This window comes from Pipistrellus hanaki, assembly GCF_964339955.1.
Source record: "Pipistrellus hanaki genome assembly, chromosome: 7".
In the NCBI taxonomy this organism is placed as follows: Eukaryota; Metazoa; Chordata; class Mammalia; order Chiroptera; family Vespertilionidae; genus Pipistrellus; species Pipistrellus hanaki.
This window is the reverse complement of record NC_140509.1, coordinates 71,016,431-71,034,055: the sequence shown is the minus strand read 5'-3', so window position 1 is coordinate 71,034,055 and position 17,625 is coordinate 71,016,431. Positions and strand designations below refer to the sequence as shown.

Genomic DNA, 17,625 nt, shown 5'->3' with positions numbered 1-17,625 from the left:
CATTAAAAGTAAAACAGAGACATTGATTTAACAAATTTAGTAAAACAAAACATCAAAATGTAATAAACATGAAATAACATGGATAACCCTTTTTTAATTTTGTCAAAGACACACCTATAAAATAAGATTGTAAAGATTGACGGTTTAATTTTCTGAATTTAGTGACTGATGAAATTTTCTTCATTTTACTTCAAACACTAGGGAAAAAGGTTTGGACAGGCTTTTTTGTTTTGCAGAATTGTTTTGTTATGTAAATGATTTGAGTGATTTCAGCCAAGCTCATCCATCCTCTTCTCTCTCCCAAATCCTAGAGTTTGATCATTCATTCATTCAACAAACATTCTTTTATTGTGTTGCTAACAAAATTATTAGAAGAAAAAGTTTAAGTGTATTTTGGAATGTGTTCTGCCATGGTTTTAAATTTTTTTCTCTTCTTTCCATCTTCTAGTTTTTTCAGAGAAGTCTGGGATGCCCTTCAGGTTGAAGGAGCCAGTAAAAGTAGAAGGGCTTTCATTCTGTGAGAACTGTTGTCAGTATGGCAACGTAGATGAATGTCTTTCTGGAGGAAACTATTGCAGCCAGAATTGTACTCGGCATATCAAAGACAAGTAGGTTTTTGTTGCATTCCATCTGCAGAATGGGTTTTAGAGGCCATGGTCATGGCTCTCTGACATCCATCACCCTTTCATGCCCTTCTTTTTTCCAAGACATTTCCTGTGGAAACAATGGATTTCCATCTCAATACTCGGCCTGGTGTCCTCGGTCATGTCCGATCTGAGTTTTATTGCCTGTGTTTCACCTGCAGTACAACTTCTGCCTCCTTCTTTAGCCATTTGTTTACAGGAATTTGATAGTTTCTCAACTCAGAGTATTTAAAGTTCTCTGGGTCACATACATATTTTGATGATGCTGATGCTTATTGAAACGCAATTTTGTTTATTTTTGGAGGGTTCTTAGGTAACTCAGCTAAAACTCTAGAAATGGAATAAAGCTGATTCAAATCAACTGAATGAAGACCATAGTGAGTAACATAATGAGTTATGTTACTGATGATTTAGGGGAAGACTAAGAAATACGAGAAATGCCCAGCCGGTGTGGCTTAATGGTTGAGTGTTGACCTATGAACCTGGAGGACACGGGTTCGATTCCCAGTCAGGGCATATGCCTTGGTTGCGGACTCAATCCCCATTGTGGACCATGCAGGCAGCAGCCAATCAATAATTCTCTCTCATCATTGATATTTCTATCTCTCTCTCCCTCTCCCTTCCTGTTTGAAAGAAATAAACTCAATAAAAATATTTAAAAAAAATAAATATGAGAAAGTGACATCAGCTGTGACTGACAGTGGTGTGACTTTGTCATTTGGGGATTATCTGACAGAATTCAGCTTATTACCAAAAAGATGTATTTCTTGCATATAACTGTATGCCATAAATAAATGACTTGACATTTATATTTCACTGGAGTTTCCCATGTATCTTAATTAGCACAGTCTTGTGAATTGTCTGTTTTTGTTCGCCAACTGATATTTTACAAAGTTACACTTGGCCTTTTTCATTTGGACTTGTTATTCTTAATAATGGATAAATCTTAGTTTTAAAGTAGACCTGAAAACTGAAATATCTTTGAATAATTGATTCTTTTCTTTTTTTAAATTGATTTCAGATAGGGAGAGCAAGAGCGAAAGCGAGAGAGAGAGAGAGAGAGAGAGAGAGAGAGAGAGAGAGAGAGAGAGAGAGAGAGAAACATCAATGATAAGAGAGAATCATTAATTGTCTGCCTCCTGCACACTCCTTACTGGGGATCTAGCCCACAACCGGTCATGTGCTTTTGACCGAAATCGAACCCAGGACCTAATAGTTGGCAGGCCGACGCTCTATCCACTGAGCCAAAGCAGCCAGGGCAATAACTGATTCTTTTATTAGTACGGGTGGCAGATGTGAAAGACAAATTATTTTAAACTTGTGAGAATCTGTTTCACATATAACAGTAGTACTGGTTCCCTTTTGAAATTAACATAGGAGCTAATTTCCATTTTCTAGCCTTGACAGTGTCACAATACATGATAATGGTTTGGCATGTTCCTTATCTATGCTAGTCTAATGTCTACACATTTATCCTGGTGATTAAATATTTTTCCTTTGGAGGGTGATGTTTTAAAAGAATTCGCATTGATACTCACCATGTAGATGTTTGATAGGTATTGTTTCCTGTCATTATTTTGGGTTTACAAGCAGCAGAGATCAGAAGGAGGAAAGGGACCTAGGAGAAGACAATGAGGAAGAAGACCCTAAGTGCAGTCGGAAGAAGAAACCAAAGCTATCTCTGAAAGCAGACTCCAAGGAGGATGCAGAAGAGAGAGATGATGAAATGGTTAGTATCTCTTAGGGGAATACAGAGGTGTTTCCTAAGTGGGTCGCATTATGGTCAAAGGCACTAGCTCTGCAGCTAGTTACTGACTTCAGATGCTGTTTCAGCAGTTCTCTGTGTTACCATCAGCACGTTATCTACCTACCTTCTCTTTGTTGCTGTCCTAATCTCAAAATGGGAATTGTAAATAATAGTACCCCTTTCTTAGGGTGAAGAAATAGGAATTCCTGTGCTTATTGCTGGAAAGAGACAACAGTAGACCTTTAGTTTTGACAATGAACTGTTAGTTTCTTTCAATAGCAAGATCCCAGGCCCATTTTGGTAAATTGCAGACAGATCTCATCAAAACTATGTGAATAGAAAGAAAATGGCACATCAGTATCAGGTATATTTAGGGAATATTAATTCAGAGTATTCTAATTAAAACATAAATATCGCATCCCTCAAGCATATATTAATGGTTCTTAGGAAAAAAGAACTTGAAGGTCTTGAGGCATTTTCCTTAAGATCAACATTGAATAACCTTTATTTGCTAGTCACTATTCTAGGAGCTGAGAATGAGGGATGAACAACACAGCAGCAGGACAGGTGTCTACTCTCGGGGACATTACATTCTTACTAAGGGAACATGTAATAAAATAAACAAGAGAAATGCCAGCCTGTGATGCGTGCTTTGCTGAGAATTACAATAGGGCTTGAGGATTGGTCATTTTGAGTTGGGTTGTCAAGGAGGCCTCTCAGAGAAGGTGGCATGAACAATGTGATCTGAATCCTAAAAGAGGAGTCAGCTTGGTGAAGTTAGGAGTGAGGAAAAGCTTAAGGAAAAGTTCCTACAATAATGTGGAGCATGTTTTGTTTGAGGAAATAAAAGAAGACAATACAGTTGAGAGTGGAGTCAGATGAAGCTAAAGAGGTCCAGGCCATGGAGGGCTTTATGGTAAACCAGAGTGATGGGTTTTCATTGTGTTCTGGGTGTGATGGGATGTGATGGGAAGCCATTGGAATGTTAAAGGCAAGAAGACACTGTGATATTATTTATATTTTAAAATGATCACTCTTGCCGAAACCGGTTTGGCTCAATGGATAGAGCATTAGCCTGCGGACTCAAGGGTCCCGGGTTCGATTCTGGTCAAAGGCATGTACCTTGGTTGCGGGCACATCCCCACTGGGGGGTGTGCAGGAGGCAGCTGATCGATGTTCCTCTCACATCGATGTCTCTAATTTTCTATCCCTCTCCCTTCCTCTCTGTAAAAAATCAATAAAATATATATTTTTTAAAATGATCACTCTAGCTTTGCCAGGTGAGAGCAAAAGTGGAATGAGGGAAACCAGTTAGGATTTTATTGTAGTAGACGAGCTAAGAGGGCTGTGTAGGTAGGTTTGTTGGTGTGTGAAGGAAAGAGAAGAATCAGGGCTAGCTCTTAGGCTTTTGGCTTGAACCATTGACTGGATAATGATGCCATTTACTGAAGACTGGAAAGCAAGGCTGGAGTATGAAATCTGGAGTTACTTGGGCATCAGGAGTTTGAGATGCTTATGAGACATCCATGTGAAGATCCAGTAGGCAGGTGTATGCATGAGTGCGGAATATGGACCGGGGATATCTGGTAGGAAGATGACCTTTAAAACTTAGGGAAGAGATTACATAGAGACCAGAAGAGGGCTGGTTTGGAGGAGACACTAGCAAAGGGACTAAGAAGAGAGGCCGGGGAGGTGTGAGGAATATTAGAACAGAGGATCCCAGGAGCTAAGAGAAGTAAGTGTTTCAAGTAGGCAGGAGCAGGATCCCTGCTATTCTACAGAGTTATTCTTGGAAATACTTATATTTTGTGATGACCTTAGGCCAAAAGCAGCATAGCTCTCAAATTACATATATCCTTTCTTTCCTTAAAACTTAGGAAGTGAAATTGAAGAAAAGTACAAAACAAATAATGCTTTCTGATAGCTCTGTAACTTTTTATTGGTGCCAGTTTTACAAACTTTGAGGAAAAAAAATCATAGTTTTCCTCTCTTATTGTAGGAAAACAAACAAGATGGAAGAATCCTGAGGGCTTCACAGAGAGCCCGAAGGAAAAGACGCGCGGATTCAGCTGTGTTAAAGCAGGGTGAGTCGATGAAGAAAAGGCTTTCCTTGTAACTTTATGAAACTTAAAATATTCCAGGCGGGTAGATGTTTTAGTCTTAGTTGTAATGCACATTAGGGCAGCCAAGGTATTACTTTGGGATTTCTCAAATTAAATTTTATCCAATAAAGATTATAGTTTTGAAGAAGTCGGTAAGGGAAACATGGAACTTGGTAACGTTTGAATAGTGTCTGGGCAGACACGAGAAAACCTTACTTTATTTGAGCATCAGTAGGTTTCATCTTTTTCTGCACTTTTGTTAACACCTATGTTCTTGTTCATTTCTTAAGAGTGTGAGTGTTAAGTTTTTAATGTTTTCTCTCAAACCAGAGCCTCCTAGTATGGAACCTTGTTTTTTTTTTCTTTCCCCATTGTTCTTCTAGTAACACTTTATCCTCATGAGGAATCCAGTCCTCAGGCCCTTCCCTTTAGTACTTGAGCGGATGAACTCCCATCTTGTTCGGCATGGACCTCACTTCATTTCCCTACTGGGCTTTATCCCCCTGACCTGCCATGTCGGGTCACTCCACTTGCACAGCTCCATTTCCGCCCCGCCCAGTCATGTTGTCCCTACACATCAGGACTATGACCCCAAGGCTCCTCTTCTGGGATGGATGCATTCCTTGCCTGTTCATCTTTTAAGCCTTGAAAGAAAAGCGTTTGAAACATTTCAACCTGCCTCAAGCACACAGCCTAACTTTTACCATTGGGGGAGATGGCTTCTAGTTTATGTCACCGAGATGAAAGGGAATAAATTCTCAGTTACTCAGCACTTTGCCTCGAAGATGTCGTTAATATCTCTCTCCCTTCACCTTCGTTTTTATTCTCAGGGCCCTGTCTCCTGTGGGACCTTGATCCTTTAGTCATTTATTTTTACTCCTTAGCAGTTCAGACTTTTTTTCTCTTCCTGAGCTCCACCTTAGCTGGTTCAGATCTCATCTTTAAAATACCTTTCCCCCAATTTTGTGACCTATCCAGCTATTGCATTTTCCTTTTAGTTTCCATTATTTGTCAAGTTAATCCCAAATAAAATTGATTTTAGCTGGCACCATATCTTTACCACATATATTCTTTTGCTGCTCAAAATCTGTCCCTCACTGAATTGATTTTCTTCCCTTTCACCCTAATTAGTAGCCATTCCCTAACCACTCAGTGCACTGGCCATTTTTAGTTTTCAACTTCTAGTCCTCTTAGTTTTGGAGCATCCTGCCCCTGAAGCACCTGCTTCCTGTAGCTTCCACGGTACCCTTCCTTTGTGGCTTTCTACTGCGTCTTCTTTCTTTGCTTTGAGTTCTTCTGAGTCTTCCTTCTACCCTCATCGCTGCAGATAACACTGCAGTTCACTGCGTGGCTCCCATTTCCTTGGAAGAGGAGCCAAGGGAGGAGACTGAGAACCAGCTGTGGTAGGAAGAGAAGAGCCAGGCCTCGTGAGCAGTTAGGGAAGTGAGCGTTCACAGTGCACATCTGTGAACGCTTTAGACTTGGAGATTCTCTCATTTTAATCTCACTTGCCTTTCAGGTTTGCCTCCCAAAGGAAAGAAGGCCTGGTGCTGGGCATCCTACCTGGAAGAGGAGAAGGCCGTGGCCGTGCCAACGAAGCTCTTCAAGGAGGTGCGGCCCCTCTGGAGCGGCTGCACTGTCTGGCGTCAGCACTCCCATGTTCACTGTCTGTTTAGCACCTGTGACTTGGGATGGTTTCTCAAGCATGTTGTTTTGCATGTGTGTGCTTATGTGGAGGGGTACCTGCAGGGCCAGCTAGCGTTAATACATGACACCACCCTCTCTCCCAAGCTGTGTGCGTAGGCACACCGCTACACACATGCTCTTTTCTCTCAGCACTTACCCAGCTTTCACTCCATTTTAAGAGGTATTTTTGCTACTGCTAAAAAAACGAGTAGATAAAAGAAAAACTGGCGTGAAATTTCATGTCAACATGATAGCTTCGGGAGAATAGAATGAGTTACTGAGATTTACGTAATATCACAACAAAAATGTAAAAATGAATTACTATATTTTATTAACTACAGCGAAGATACGGTATCATAAGTAATTCAAAATCAGTTAAAGGTATAGTTCTAGCTAGGAGCTGCTGCACCTGGGCTAACGGGTCAACAAACTTTTCCTGTAAAGGGCCAGAGAGCAAGCATTTTAGGCTTTGTGGGCACCTGGGCTCAGGCGCTCCAGCTCAGCTCTGTAGCTGTCTGGAAAGCAGCCATAAACAGAATAGAGGTGAATGAATATAGCTATATTCCAGTAAAACTTCACTTACAGATGGTGGCCTAGATTTGACCCGTAGAATATAGTTTGTTGACTCTTGGCTTAAATTATATAATATTAAATCACACTATATAATAAATCTGCCATCAATACATTGTTAAATATGTAGGAACTTATGGATTTTTTAAAAAGTATGACAAGTAAATATTAGGATGAGTTCTCTACAGTAACATTTAATTTACTAGTAAGCAGTATTCTATATAATTATTTACTGTAACTTTGTTCCTTTGAGGAATAACCTTTTTACATTCAAAAAAAAAAATTATGTATAGGCCTGGCCAGCGTGGATCAGTGGTTGAGATAAGCAATGCATGCAAATCCAAATCCTCTCCTCCTCTTAAACCAAATGATAACATATGTCACTCATATTGTTGTTTGGACTTTGCTTTTTTGTTAACTTAATTTGGAAATTATTCCATCTCAGTTCATTCTTTCCTTTATCATCCTGTGATATTAATGCATAAAATGCAGTCTTACATCTGTTCCATAGTAATTTAAGCTGCCCCCTATGGATTGACATGTGACATATATTAACATACACGACACACACATATATGATATATATGTCAACCTTTATGGGGCACCTTAAATTATTATAGATTAGACATAAAAGGAATACTATATGTACATATGGAAGATAGATACACAAATCTTTTGCCATGTAAATGTCTTAATGAATAATTGTGTACACCTGCCATTTTGCACATGTGGTTATCTCTGTTGGATAATTTCCTAGAATTAAAATTGCTGAGCTGGAGAGAGTGCTCTTTTTTAATAGATATCATGAGGTTGCAATTTACTATACATCCTTACTAGTGATGTGTGTGTGCATCTTTTTCCCTGGAGTCTTGCCAACAGTTTTTTTATCATTACCAACCTGACAGGTGAAATACATTTTTTGTGTAATTTTTATATGACTTTTATTAGAGTGAGGTTGAGCATCTTTTCTAATATGTAAAACATTTAAATTTTCTTTCCTGTGACCTCTTTGTAGTCTTTATCCATTTTCCATTGGATCATGAGGTGATCCTTGTCTTAATTTTTACAAGCTATTTATTTGGTTAAAGACTTTATTTAAGAATGGTAATTACTCATAATTTTGATGAGTCATTCAGGATAAAAATACTAAAACTGCTGTCATTTTTTCATTGTAGTATCAATCCTTTCCATATAACAAAAATGGGTTTAAAGTTGGCATGAAATTAGAAGGCGTGGACCCTGAGCATCAGTCCGTGTACTGCGTCCTCACAGTGGCTGAGGTAAGCTTTATTTTTAAAATAAAATGGTGACTGTGGAGTTTTCATAATGGGAAAAGATGCTTTGAAGATATGCAAAGCTCAGGCTGCTCCCAGGTCATTACCTGAGAAAGAGGATCTGTGGACTTCTCTGGGTCTGCACCAACCTTGGTCTGGCAGGATACCACCGTGTGCGGCGCTTCGTGAAGGACAAGCAGCCGGCACGCAGTGTGCAGCGGGGCAGGTGCTCTGGGACTGCAGGAGCCGTGTGGCTGTGCTGGGCCGGCTGCTTCCATGCCAGCCCCCCACGGTGATGCACGAATGAGAGGGGATGTGTACATGTGGGAAAAGTGTTTTTCATCTCATATCCATCCATGCTCCTGAGTAACCAGGGATGAAGCCAGAACACTGCAGCCCAGCCTTTCCCATGTACATAAGAGCCTTGGCCTTTGGATTTTGTCAGGTGTTTGCTGCTGTTAATGAGGGTGCTTTGATGAACAGAAGCGGTATCATGCTGGATGTCCATGCACACCGCATTCTGCATGTATTTTTTGTTTTTTAATTCATCAAACGTCACCTATTCCAGGTTTGTGGATACCGGATAAAGCTGCACTTTGACGGGTATCCTGATTGCTATGACTTCTGGGTTAATGCAGACGCTCTGGATATTCACCCAGTTGGGTGGTGTGAGAAAACTGGCCATAAGCTGCACCCTCCCAAAGGTATTGTCACTTTTTGGTTTCATATTTTAAATTCTATAAAAACATTTTTACCTGTTGATTTGGAATTTTTAAGAATTCAAGCTCTATAATTCAGATAGGTCTAAATTCAAGCTTGATGAACAAATACATTCATTAGAGTGAAAGGAAAAAAAAGTAGAATCCTATTCAAGAGAATAAACTATGTCCTTGTCCTTATTTGCATATAAAATAACATTTGCAAGATACTTAATTTTGACTTTGAGTACAAAAAAATTTTAGCTAAAGATTGCCATTTCAAATATATATATATATATATATATATATATATTTGAAAAAGCTGATTTGAAAAATTACTTCTAACTTGTTTGCAAAATTAAGTTTACTTATTCATATTTTAATGTATAAGAAATTTTAAGAAATCATGCATTGAATATATAGATGACAATATTTATCAGATTGGAAAAGACAATATAACACTAAAAATTGGTTTAGACGGTGGTTGAACTAATAGTAATTTTTTTTATTATTGAGTTCTTTACAGTCTGCCAATAATTTTGCCTGTTTCATGTTTACATAAAGATCCGAGAACAACAGATACCATCTTTCAGTCCATTTCTATGTTTAATAATGGCATATTTCCTTCCTTTTTCAGCTATTGCAATAGTAGTGTTAACATGATACAAAAGATCCCTGTTACTAGTTTGATATTTTGGACCTGTCTCACAGTTATTGTTTTTTAATAGTATCCTTTGGTTGTAAGTGAAAAATTGATGGCAGGATGGTATTTTCAAATAGCTGAGGGATTAAACAAAAACATACAGAAAAAAATGAGGGTAAAAAAGAAAATCTGTAAGTCTTTATATGAATTGACTGCTTATATATGGTGACTTATTAGCTGTTCGTTTCATGATTTTTAATGGGAGTAGCAGAGAACGGATAAGATAAAATGCTAAATTTCCTTTCTGTAAGGAAAGGTTGGCTTTATCAACATTAAGCATGAAATTGTGAAAATTAAGGCAAGGACATTTTCATTATTCTAATTTACCAACATGCTTACTTCATAAATCTTCAATTATCAGTCCTGTGGTGATAGGCCAAAAAGATTTAATCTGTTGTATTACTATTTTTCCAGCTTCCCATTAGTTCTTACAAGTTAGTCTCCCGAAATAGAATAGGTAAGGGAAAAATAAAGAATTTGACTACTCCAGGTCACTACCCTACTGTTCTACCTAAATATTGATAGAAATGCCCCGGTAATTAAAGAAGCGTACCTAAGTATAATATGTATTTACTTCCTTACACCTTTTCGTTATATCCATTACTATTTATTCAGAATTGAAAAGAAAATAGTATAATTTGTTGTAAATAAACACAACCTGTGTATGAAAATGCATAGTTGTGAATTATGATTTAAATTTTTTCTGTTTAAAAAAACCACTTGGCCCTGCCAGTGTGGCTCAGTGGTAGAGTATCAACCTATGAACCAGGAGGTCACAGTACCATTTCTGGTCTGGGCACTTGCCTGGGTTATGGGTTCGATTCCCAGGACAGCCGATTGGTGATTCTCTCTCATCAATGTTTCTGTCTCTTTCTCCCTCTCCCTTTCTCTCTGAAGTCAATAAAAGTGTATTTTAAAAACAATCACTTGATCTGATTTTCACATGTTTGAATTACAGATAAAAGTGGGATGGGCCCCAGCTGGTTTGGTTCAGTGAATAGAGCATCGGCCTGTGGACTGAAGGGGCCGAGATTCAATTCCAGTCAAGGGCACATGCTCAGATTGCAGGCTCAGTTCCCAGTAGGGGGCGTGCAGGAGGCAGCCAATCAATGATTGCCTCTCAAAGTTGATGTTTCTATTTCTTTCTCCCTTCCTACTTGAAATCAATAAAAAAATATTTTTTTTAAAAAGTGAGAATGGAAAACTAAGTGTGAAATATTTTGCTATGTCACTAAGTCTGTTTATATGTTCTTGCTCTAGGTTATAAAGAAGAAGAATTTAATTGGCAGACTTACCTGAAGACATGTAAAGCTCAGGCTGCTCCTAAGTCATTATTTGAGAATCAGAATATAGTAAGTACATCCAAAATACTTTTTCTTTAAAAAAAAAAAAAAAAAAAAAAAGTGGCTGTAGGATAAATTCCAAATGAGAGCAAGAAACTATAACAAATTTTATTGCTTTGGTAAATAGAGTACTCTTACCTTAATTAAACTTTAAAATTAGCTTAAAATCTTCCTAAGTAAACTTCTTTTTTATAGCCATATCATGGTTGTCTTTTTTTATTGAATAGTAGCAGGCAACCTAGTACAAAATGCAGGTGTAATTTACAGTTAAGGTGCATAAAACAGTAAATAGATGGGATACTTTATTGTTACTGTCATCTGCTCAGGGTACTGCAGCAGTGGGATTCACATGGTGAGACGAACGGAGCCCTATTTGGATTTGTATGCTAGAGACTGTGATTCGCCTTCACCCTAGCTTCTAGCTTTATTTTCAGTGTAACGGCAGCACCATCCGATGTGTGTGTGTGCTTTTTCCTCCTTGACCTGTATTACTGCTTCCCATTACATTTGACATCTCTGAGGAGGCCTGATACCTTACATTCTTCTTCCTGGCCCAAGTTCTGATCAAATTGGAAATAACAGAGAGCAATCAGGTAGAAAACCAAAATATTGTCTTTGTAACTGGTAAGGGTTCAATTGCATGCCCTATCTCTGCTATCAAATGAGCTTCTTGGTTCTTAGCCCTAGAATTAAAGAGATTTACTGGCCCTTCCTGCCCCACCACCCAAACCCAGGAGCATTGGACCAGGGCATACACACCCTCCCACACTTAGAGTGTGACCTGTTCCTTCTTGCAGATCCATTAGTCAGGTAACAGCAGTGAGAATGTGGAAAGAGGCAGTAATGTTTCCATAACATTCCCTCCAAATGAAAAGATACATGAGGATTAGAGACGTTCTTCCCACCCCCCGTCCAAATGTCCTCCATTTGGGAAATGATTTTAACCTGTTGTTTTCAGCATCAATGGAATGGCTACAAGATTCTCTGATCAAACTAAACATAAGCCTGGTCGAATTAGAGAACTGAAGGGTGCGTGTAATAGAAATCAAATGAGCCACGTTAATATTTTAAAGCAGCTTAATTGAGAGGATAGCTTAATTGCCGGAATGTAAATTCTGCATTGTTAAGAGGTATTTTCGGTCAAGACAAGGGCAGTTAGGTGGAAACCCCAGTGGCCTGCTCTCACTACTCCCAAGTTTCCTCTACCCTGCCTGCTTCTCTGATGAAGACTTCAGTTGGGGATTTGATTAACTGCTTTGAACCGTCTTCTTAAATTCTGTGCTTTGCTAGCACACAACTTAATCTTGGGTTATGTGATTGGTATCTAAGAAGCAATTAATTTTTGTAGTTTCCTCTACCTTAGAATACTCAAATATTTATGGTCAGATCTCTGATAGATAATTTCAGGACTTAAAAGTATGCTACAAAGTATCTTTGTAGCATTTAGTGACTGCTTCTTCAATTCAGCCAGGACTAAATTCTAACATTTTCAGGTACCGGGTCATCTACAGTTTGTAATGACAGTGGTGTATTTATACTAAAAAGAGAGACAGCATCTATTTTGCTTAAAATAATTAAGATAGTATCAGTATTTTTGAGTCTAGACAGAAGGATTTTATTGTTATTTATTTTTAATTATATTTTTATTGATTTCAAAGAGGGGGGGGGAAAGAGAGAGAGGGAGAGAAACATTAATGATGAGAGAGAATCATTGACTGGCTGCCTCCTGCATGCCCCATAATAGAGATCAAGCCTGCAACCCCGGCATGTGCCCTGACCTGGAATTGAACTGTAACCTCCTGGTTCAAAGGTCAACGCTGAACCATTGAGCCACACTGGCCGGGCAGAGGATTTTATTTTTAGATGGTCAGAAGGATTGTGATAGGCATAATTGATGCCCAAGTACACTTCCTGAGAATACTATTTTCCCTCACAAAAGATTATAAGGAAAGTTTACATTTTACTGCCCTTTAAGCACTAAACTTTATTGATTTTTTTATTATCTTGGGTCCATGTCCCAGATGGCTAATAATTTGTGGATTTCCTTATATTACAAACTATTGAATAAATAGCTATATACATATGAACAGCCAGTTCATTTATGAAGATGACCTACTTTCAGTACTCTTTTGAGAAATCTTTTCAGAAGTGGGAGTGAATGTGTACTGACTCATACACATTTTTAACTTACTAAGTGCGTATTTTGTGTGAAATAACTTTCATTGTTGACTCTATAATCAAGAAAGAGAAAAACAGAAAGGGAACTTACTTGGTGAATCAGACTTGCCTAACTAATATAATCGTCTAAGGTACCAAAACACACGTTAATATTAATTAAACTCTGAGAGGCTGAGGGTGTTTTAGTTTTGAGTTCCCCATAGTTAATTGGGACAGTTAATTGGGTGTAGCAACAGGACATTTTTCTTTCTGCTCCTGTTGGAAAGTGACCCTGCTGTAAAGCTGGTGGTTGAGTCTTAAATGGTGTGGAGACAGCTGGTGGATGCCAGGCCTTCACCCAGAGGTGCAGGGAGGGTGCGGGCTCACCGATGAGGGTGTGCTTATCTCTAATTAAATCTGTGTGTTTCATAGACCGTGATCCCATCAGGCTTCCGAGTTGGAATGAAGCTTGAAGCTGTAGACAAAAAGAACCCTGCATTTATCTGTGTTGCTACGGTAACAGATATGGTGGACAATCGTTTCCTGGTACATTTTGACAACTGGGATGAGAGCTATGACTATTGGTGAGCCATTTTTCCATTGCAGTGTGTGTGCTTCTTCTAATTTAGTGTTTATCCAGGTAAACCAGGTACATGGTTTAAAAACAATTGCAATCAAAGTCTGAACAGAAAATAATATGCTGCCCCACTCTTATCTACTTCAGATCTTTAAACTTTTCCTGTACCCTACAGCATGTATTTCTAAATAACACCCTTCAATTCTACTTTATGATTTGTCTTTTAGTTGGCTTTCTGCTGTGGAAGTGCGGTTTGCACACGCCATCCCAACAAATGCTCACACGTGACCTACATAGACTCACAGCTTCCTCCTTCAGGCTTGGGTGTCATCCCTTATTTTTTAGAAAACTATTTTCATCTATCTCTCATATTTTTATGTCTGTAGCTAATTTAACCATTTACAATAACTGAATACAAATATAGTAGTTGAGGAATATTGTTTTTAATCCTTATTGTGTTTGGATATACTACATAATGTAGCAGGAGCAACATATTATAAAATTATAATTATAAAATAAGTAGTGGCCTGGTGCACAAAATTTGTGCACATTAAAAGGGGATTAATTAGAGGAAATATTTTAATATTGCTATTTGCCTTTTTTCTGTAATAGAAGTGTCAGAGATGAAAGAACATTAGTAAAATGTATATGAAAATCGCCCTCCTATCAGAGTCTGGGGCACACCGAGGGACCCAGAGTCAAGTCCCTGCCACCACCCACACGTGCTTCAAAAACACAGGAGACCCAGACCCGGGTGGCCCCACCCCCATCAAGCCCCTCTGGGTGGCCTCAGGTCCCCCGTCAAGCCCCACCAAGCAGGGGGCGCAACCTCAGGTCCCCCAGCCCAATGCTGAGGCAGGGGGCGCAGCCTGAGGTCTCCTGGCCAGGCACCTGTGTGGGTGGCATAACGTAAGATCTCCCAGCCTGGGACCAGGGTAGGGGGCCACAGCCTGAGGTCCCCCATCAAACCACTCAGGGCAAGGGACGCGGTCTGAGGTCCCTCTCCCTGGCCAGGCGCCATTCAGCCCCAGGGCCCTGCTGTTCAGTTGAGACTTTACTGTGTCTCAGCTAATTTGCATATTCCTCTATTATATAGATAGATTATATAGATAGGTAGATTATAATAAAGTCATTATATTTTGATTAAGTAATTGAAGTAATGATTTTCCATATCCAATTCATGTTTGTTGATCATTATAATTCAGTTTCCTGATGAAAGGCATTTCTGAAGTCTTTAGTTCCTTCTAGAGAAAACTTGAAATGATAAAATTTTAGAGAAGTGATAGATATCTCGGATTCTTAGATACTCATCAATTTTACTGCATTAGTTTTAAAAAGAGATAGTGAAAGTCATTTGCTATTCGATTTAAAAATCCTTTTTATTATATGTTACATATGCTTTCTATAGAATTTTTAAGATATAGATAATTGTGCGTTTACATCACAGAATCAATTACTTTTGAACATCTGGTGTGTTTTTCCGCAGATTTTTTTCTGCAAAGCATAATAATTTTTCCTCAGTGGATACCTTTTCATTCAGTTTGCAATGAAAACCTTTGTTGAAATATGGACCATTTCAAGCATGTACAAAAGTAGAGTAATAGAGTGACCCTCCTGCCACCATTACACAGCACCAGCACTTACCAATTTATATCCACTCATGTCTTCTCTGCATTCTTACTCCTAAAATCTCAATTCCAGGATTGTTCTGAAGCAACTTCCAGATATCATAACATGTCATCTGTGAATATTTCATTATGTAACTTCTAAAGATAGATTCTTCTTTTCTAAATATATAATGCTATAAATGCTATCATGTTACTAAATGCAAGCATTCCCCCCAATTGTGTTGGGCTTTATTTTAGTTTGATGGTTCTGGGTTCAAATGAGGTGTATACTATGTGATTTCTTGGATTTGCCTCTTTGATCTTTTTTAAAAAAAACATGTTTTTATTGATTTTAGAGAGAGAGGTAGGGAGAGGGGGGGAGAGAGAAACAGCAATCAGCTGCCTCCTACTGGTGATGGAGCCTGCAACATGTGCATATACCCTGGCCAGGAATCAAACCAGCAACCTTCGATATAGGTTTTGGCACTCAACCACACCAGCAGGGCCTCTTGATCTTTTCTCATGTATAGATTCTAATCCTCTGTATCTTTTCCTTCTCCTTATAACTATTACTGAAGAAGCCAGGTTGTTTATCCTATTGAGTCTCCCACAGTCTGAGTTTGCTGATTGAATCCTTGTCATGTTGCTTACCATGTTTTTCTGTTCTTCATATTCCCTTTAAATTGGTGGTTTTGTTTCACTTAAAATTATCTGTATTGATCTTCAGTGAGTGAATGGGTGAGAAACTGTAAATTTAGAAATAATGTCAGTCTGTCCCTTCTGGGTCATATACGTGTCTCCCCACCTGTGTTTGATGTGCTGTGATGATGAAAGTACCAATGTGATGACGAGGGTCTAGTCCTTTGCTTACTAAATGAAACTTTAAAGCAATTATTAGAGGGATTGAGCAAAAAATAAAAAATAAGAGAACTCATTGTCATGGACAACAGTGTGGTGATTGCAGGGGTAAGGCGTGGGTGGAGGTGGAAGAGGACAGAGAGGATAATGATGATGGAAAAAATAAGATGATTTGTTGAAATGAGAGCTTTTTGTTTTTGAAGTTCTGATTCATTTAGGGAGAATGGTTTTGTTTTTAGGTTTTGCCTGAATGCTGAGTTATTTTTGTGGTCTTATAAGTATTACAGGGTTTTTAAAGTGTAAGTTTATTTGATATAAGATCTATTCAATATACTCCTGGATAATAGTGATGAGGAAGTCTAGAAGAATTTGTCACAGTCACTTTTCTTTGATGCCTAGAGAGTAGAAGAAATCTGAGTCCTTTTTTAGAAAGAGAAGAGAAAACAGAGTGATCTCTTGTAGCTCTGATTTTGTACTTTTTTTTTTTTTAAATATATTTTATTGATTTTATACAGAGAGGAATGGAGAGAGATAGAGAGTTAGAAACATCGATGAGAGAGAGTCATCGATCAGCTGCCTCTTGCACACCCCCTACTTGGGATATGCCCACAACCAAGGTACATGCCCTTGACCGGAATCGAACCTGGGACCCTTTAGTCCCCAAGCCGACGCTCTATCCATTGAGCCAAACCGGTCTTGGCTGATTTTGTACTTTTAAGAGCACAAAATAATCATTTTTAGGATGGAATGTACTCTGAAAATTTACTTATACTTTTAACTGTTTATATGAAATTATATTTTGTTAATTATCAGAAAAAGAATACAGTGTTCTCTTCATCAATATGCAATTGAGGCATATTGAAAATTGCTTAAGATCGCTGGAATTTCTCCAGCCTTATTAAATACTAGAGGCCTGGTGCAATTAAATACTACAGTCTGGGAGCCCTCAAGGGCGGGAGGCGACCTGGTGATCAGGGGAATGCAATGTCCCCATCACACCTCTGCTGCTGCCACTGCTGGCAGCACAAGCCTTGGCCAGCCCTGGTTACCTGAGCCTTGGGTGACCCTGGGCAGCTGGGCAGCCGCCATCTGAGGCTTGCCTGCACCTCGGGCAGGCCCTGGGGGGCTGGGGGACTGAGGGGATGGGGACTCCGGAGGCAGGTGTGCGGAGTGGCCAGAAAGAGGGGAGCTATCCAGACTGTGGACAGTTAGGGACACCAGCCTAACCTTAAGATAAGATAAACTCTCTTCCCTCTCAGCCTGGAGAAAATGAAGAAATTAAAGGAAAACACACTAGGGTAATGAGATGGCATCTTTATATTTTCCTATTGGGATTTTTAGTTTTGGGGTGGTTTGTTTTTTTGTTGTTTGTTTATATATTTGTTTTAGAGAGAGTGTAAGGGAGAGGCAGAGAGAAACATCAATGTGAGAGAGACACATGGATTGGTTGCCTGCTGCATGCGCCCCGACCAAGGCCAGGGATTGAGCCTGCAGCTGAGGTACATGCCCTTGCCCAGAATCAAACTGGGGACCCTTAAGTCCACACGCCAACACTCTATGGCTTACCCCTGGGTTTCTGTTTAATTCTGTACAGATTCTAGGGCCCAATCGAGTTTTAAGAAGGAAATGCATAATACTGAAAACAACTGGTGTGGGGAA

At 39.1% G+C, this 17,625-nt stretch overlaps 1 protein-coding gene across 4 annotated transcripts in view; it reads left to right on the top strand.

Moving 5' to 3' along the window:
• Positions 1 to 17,625, top strand: part of L3MBTL3 (L3MBTL histone methyl-lysine binding protein 3) — an 81,405-nt gene that overhangs the window by 31,081 nt on the left and 32,699 nt on the right. For 2 of the 4 annotated variants that reach the window (XM_084889617.1, XM_084889618.1), the window contains 8 exons: positions 449 to 608; positions 2,235 to 2,373; positions 4,391 to 4,475; positions 6,013 to 6,104; positions 7,925 to 8,029; positions 8,592 to 8,727; positions 10,685 to 10,776; positions 13,357 to 13,508. In XM_084889617.1, the coding sequence (XP_084745743.1) occupies positions 449 to 608; positions 2,235 to 2,373; positions 4,391 to 4,475; positions 6,013 to 6,104; positions 7,925 to 8,029; positions 8,592 to 8,727; positions 10,685 to 10,776; positions 13,357 to 13,508 (961 nt within the window). The remainder of the gene's footprint in view (positions 1 to 448; positions 609 to 2,234; positions 2,374 to 4,390; positions 4,476 to 6,012; positions 6,105 to 7,924; positions 8,030 to 8,591; positions 8,728 to 10,684; positions 10,777 to 13,356; positions 13,509 to 17,625) is intronic. The other 2 variants (XM_084889619.1, XM_084889620.1) reach the window with 1 other exon arrangement.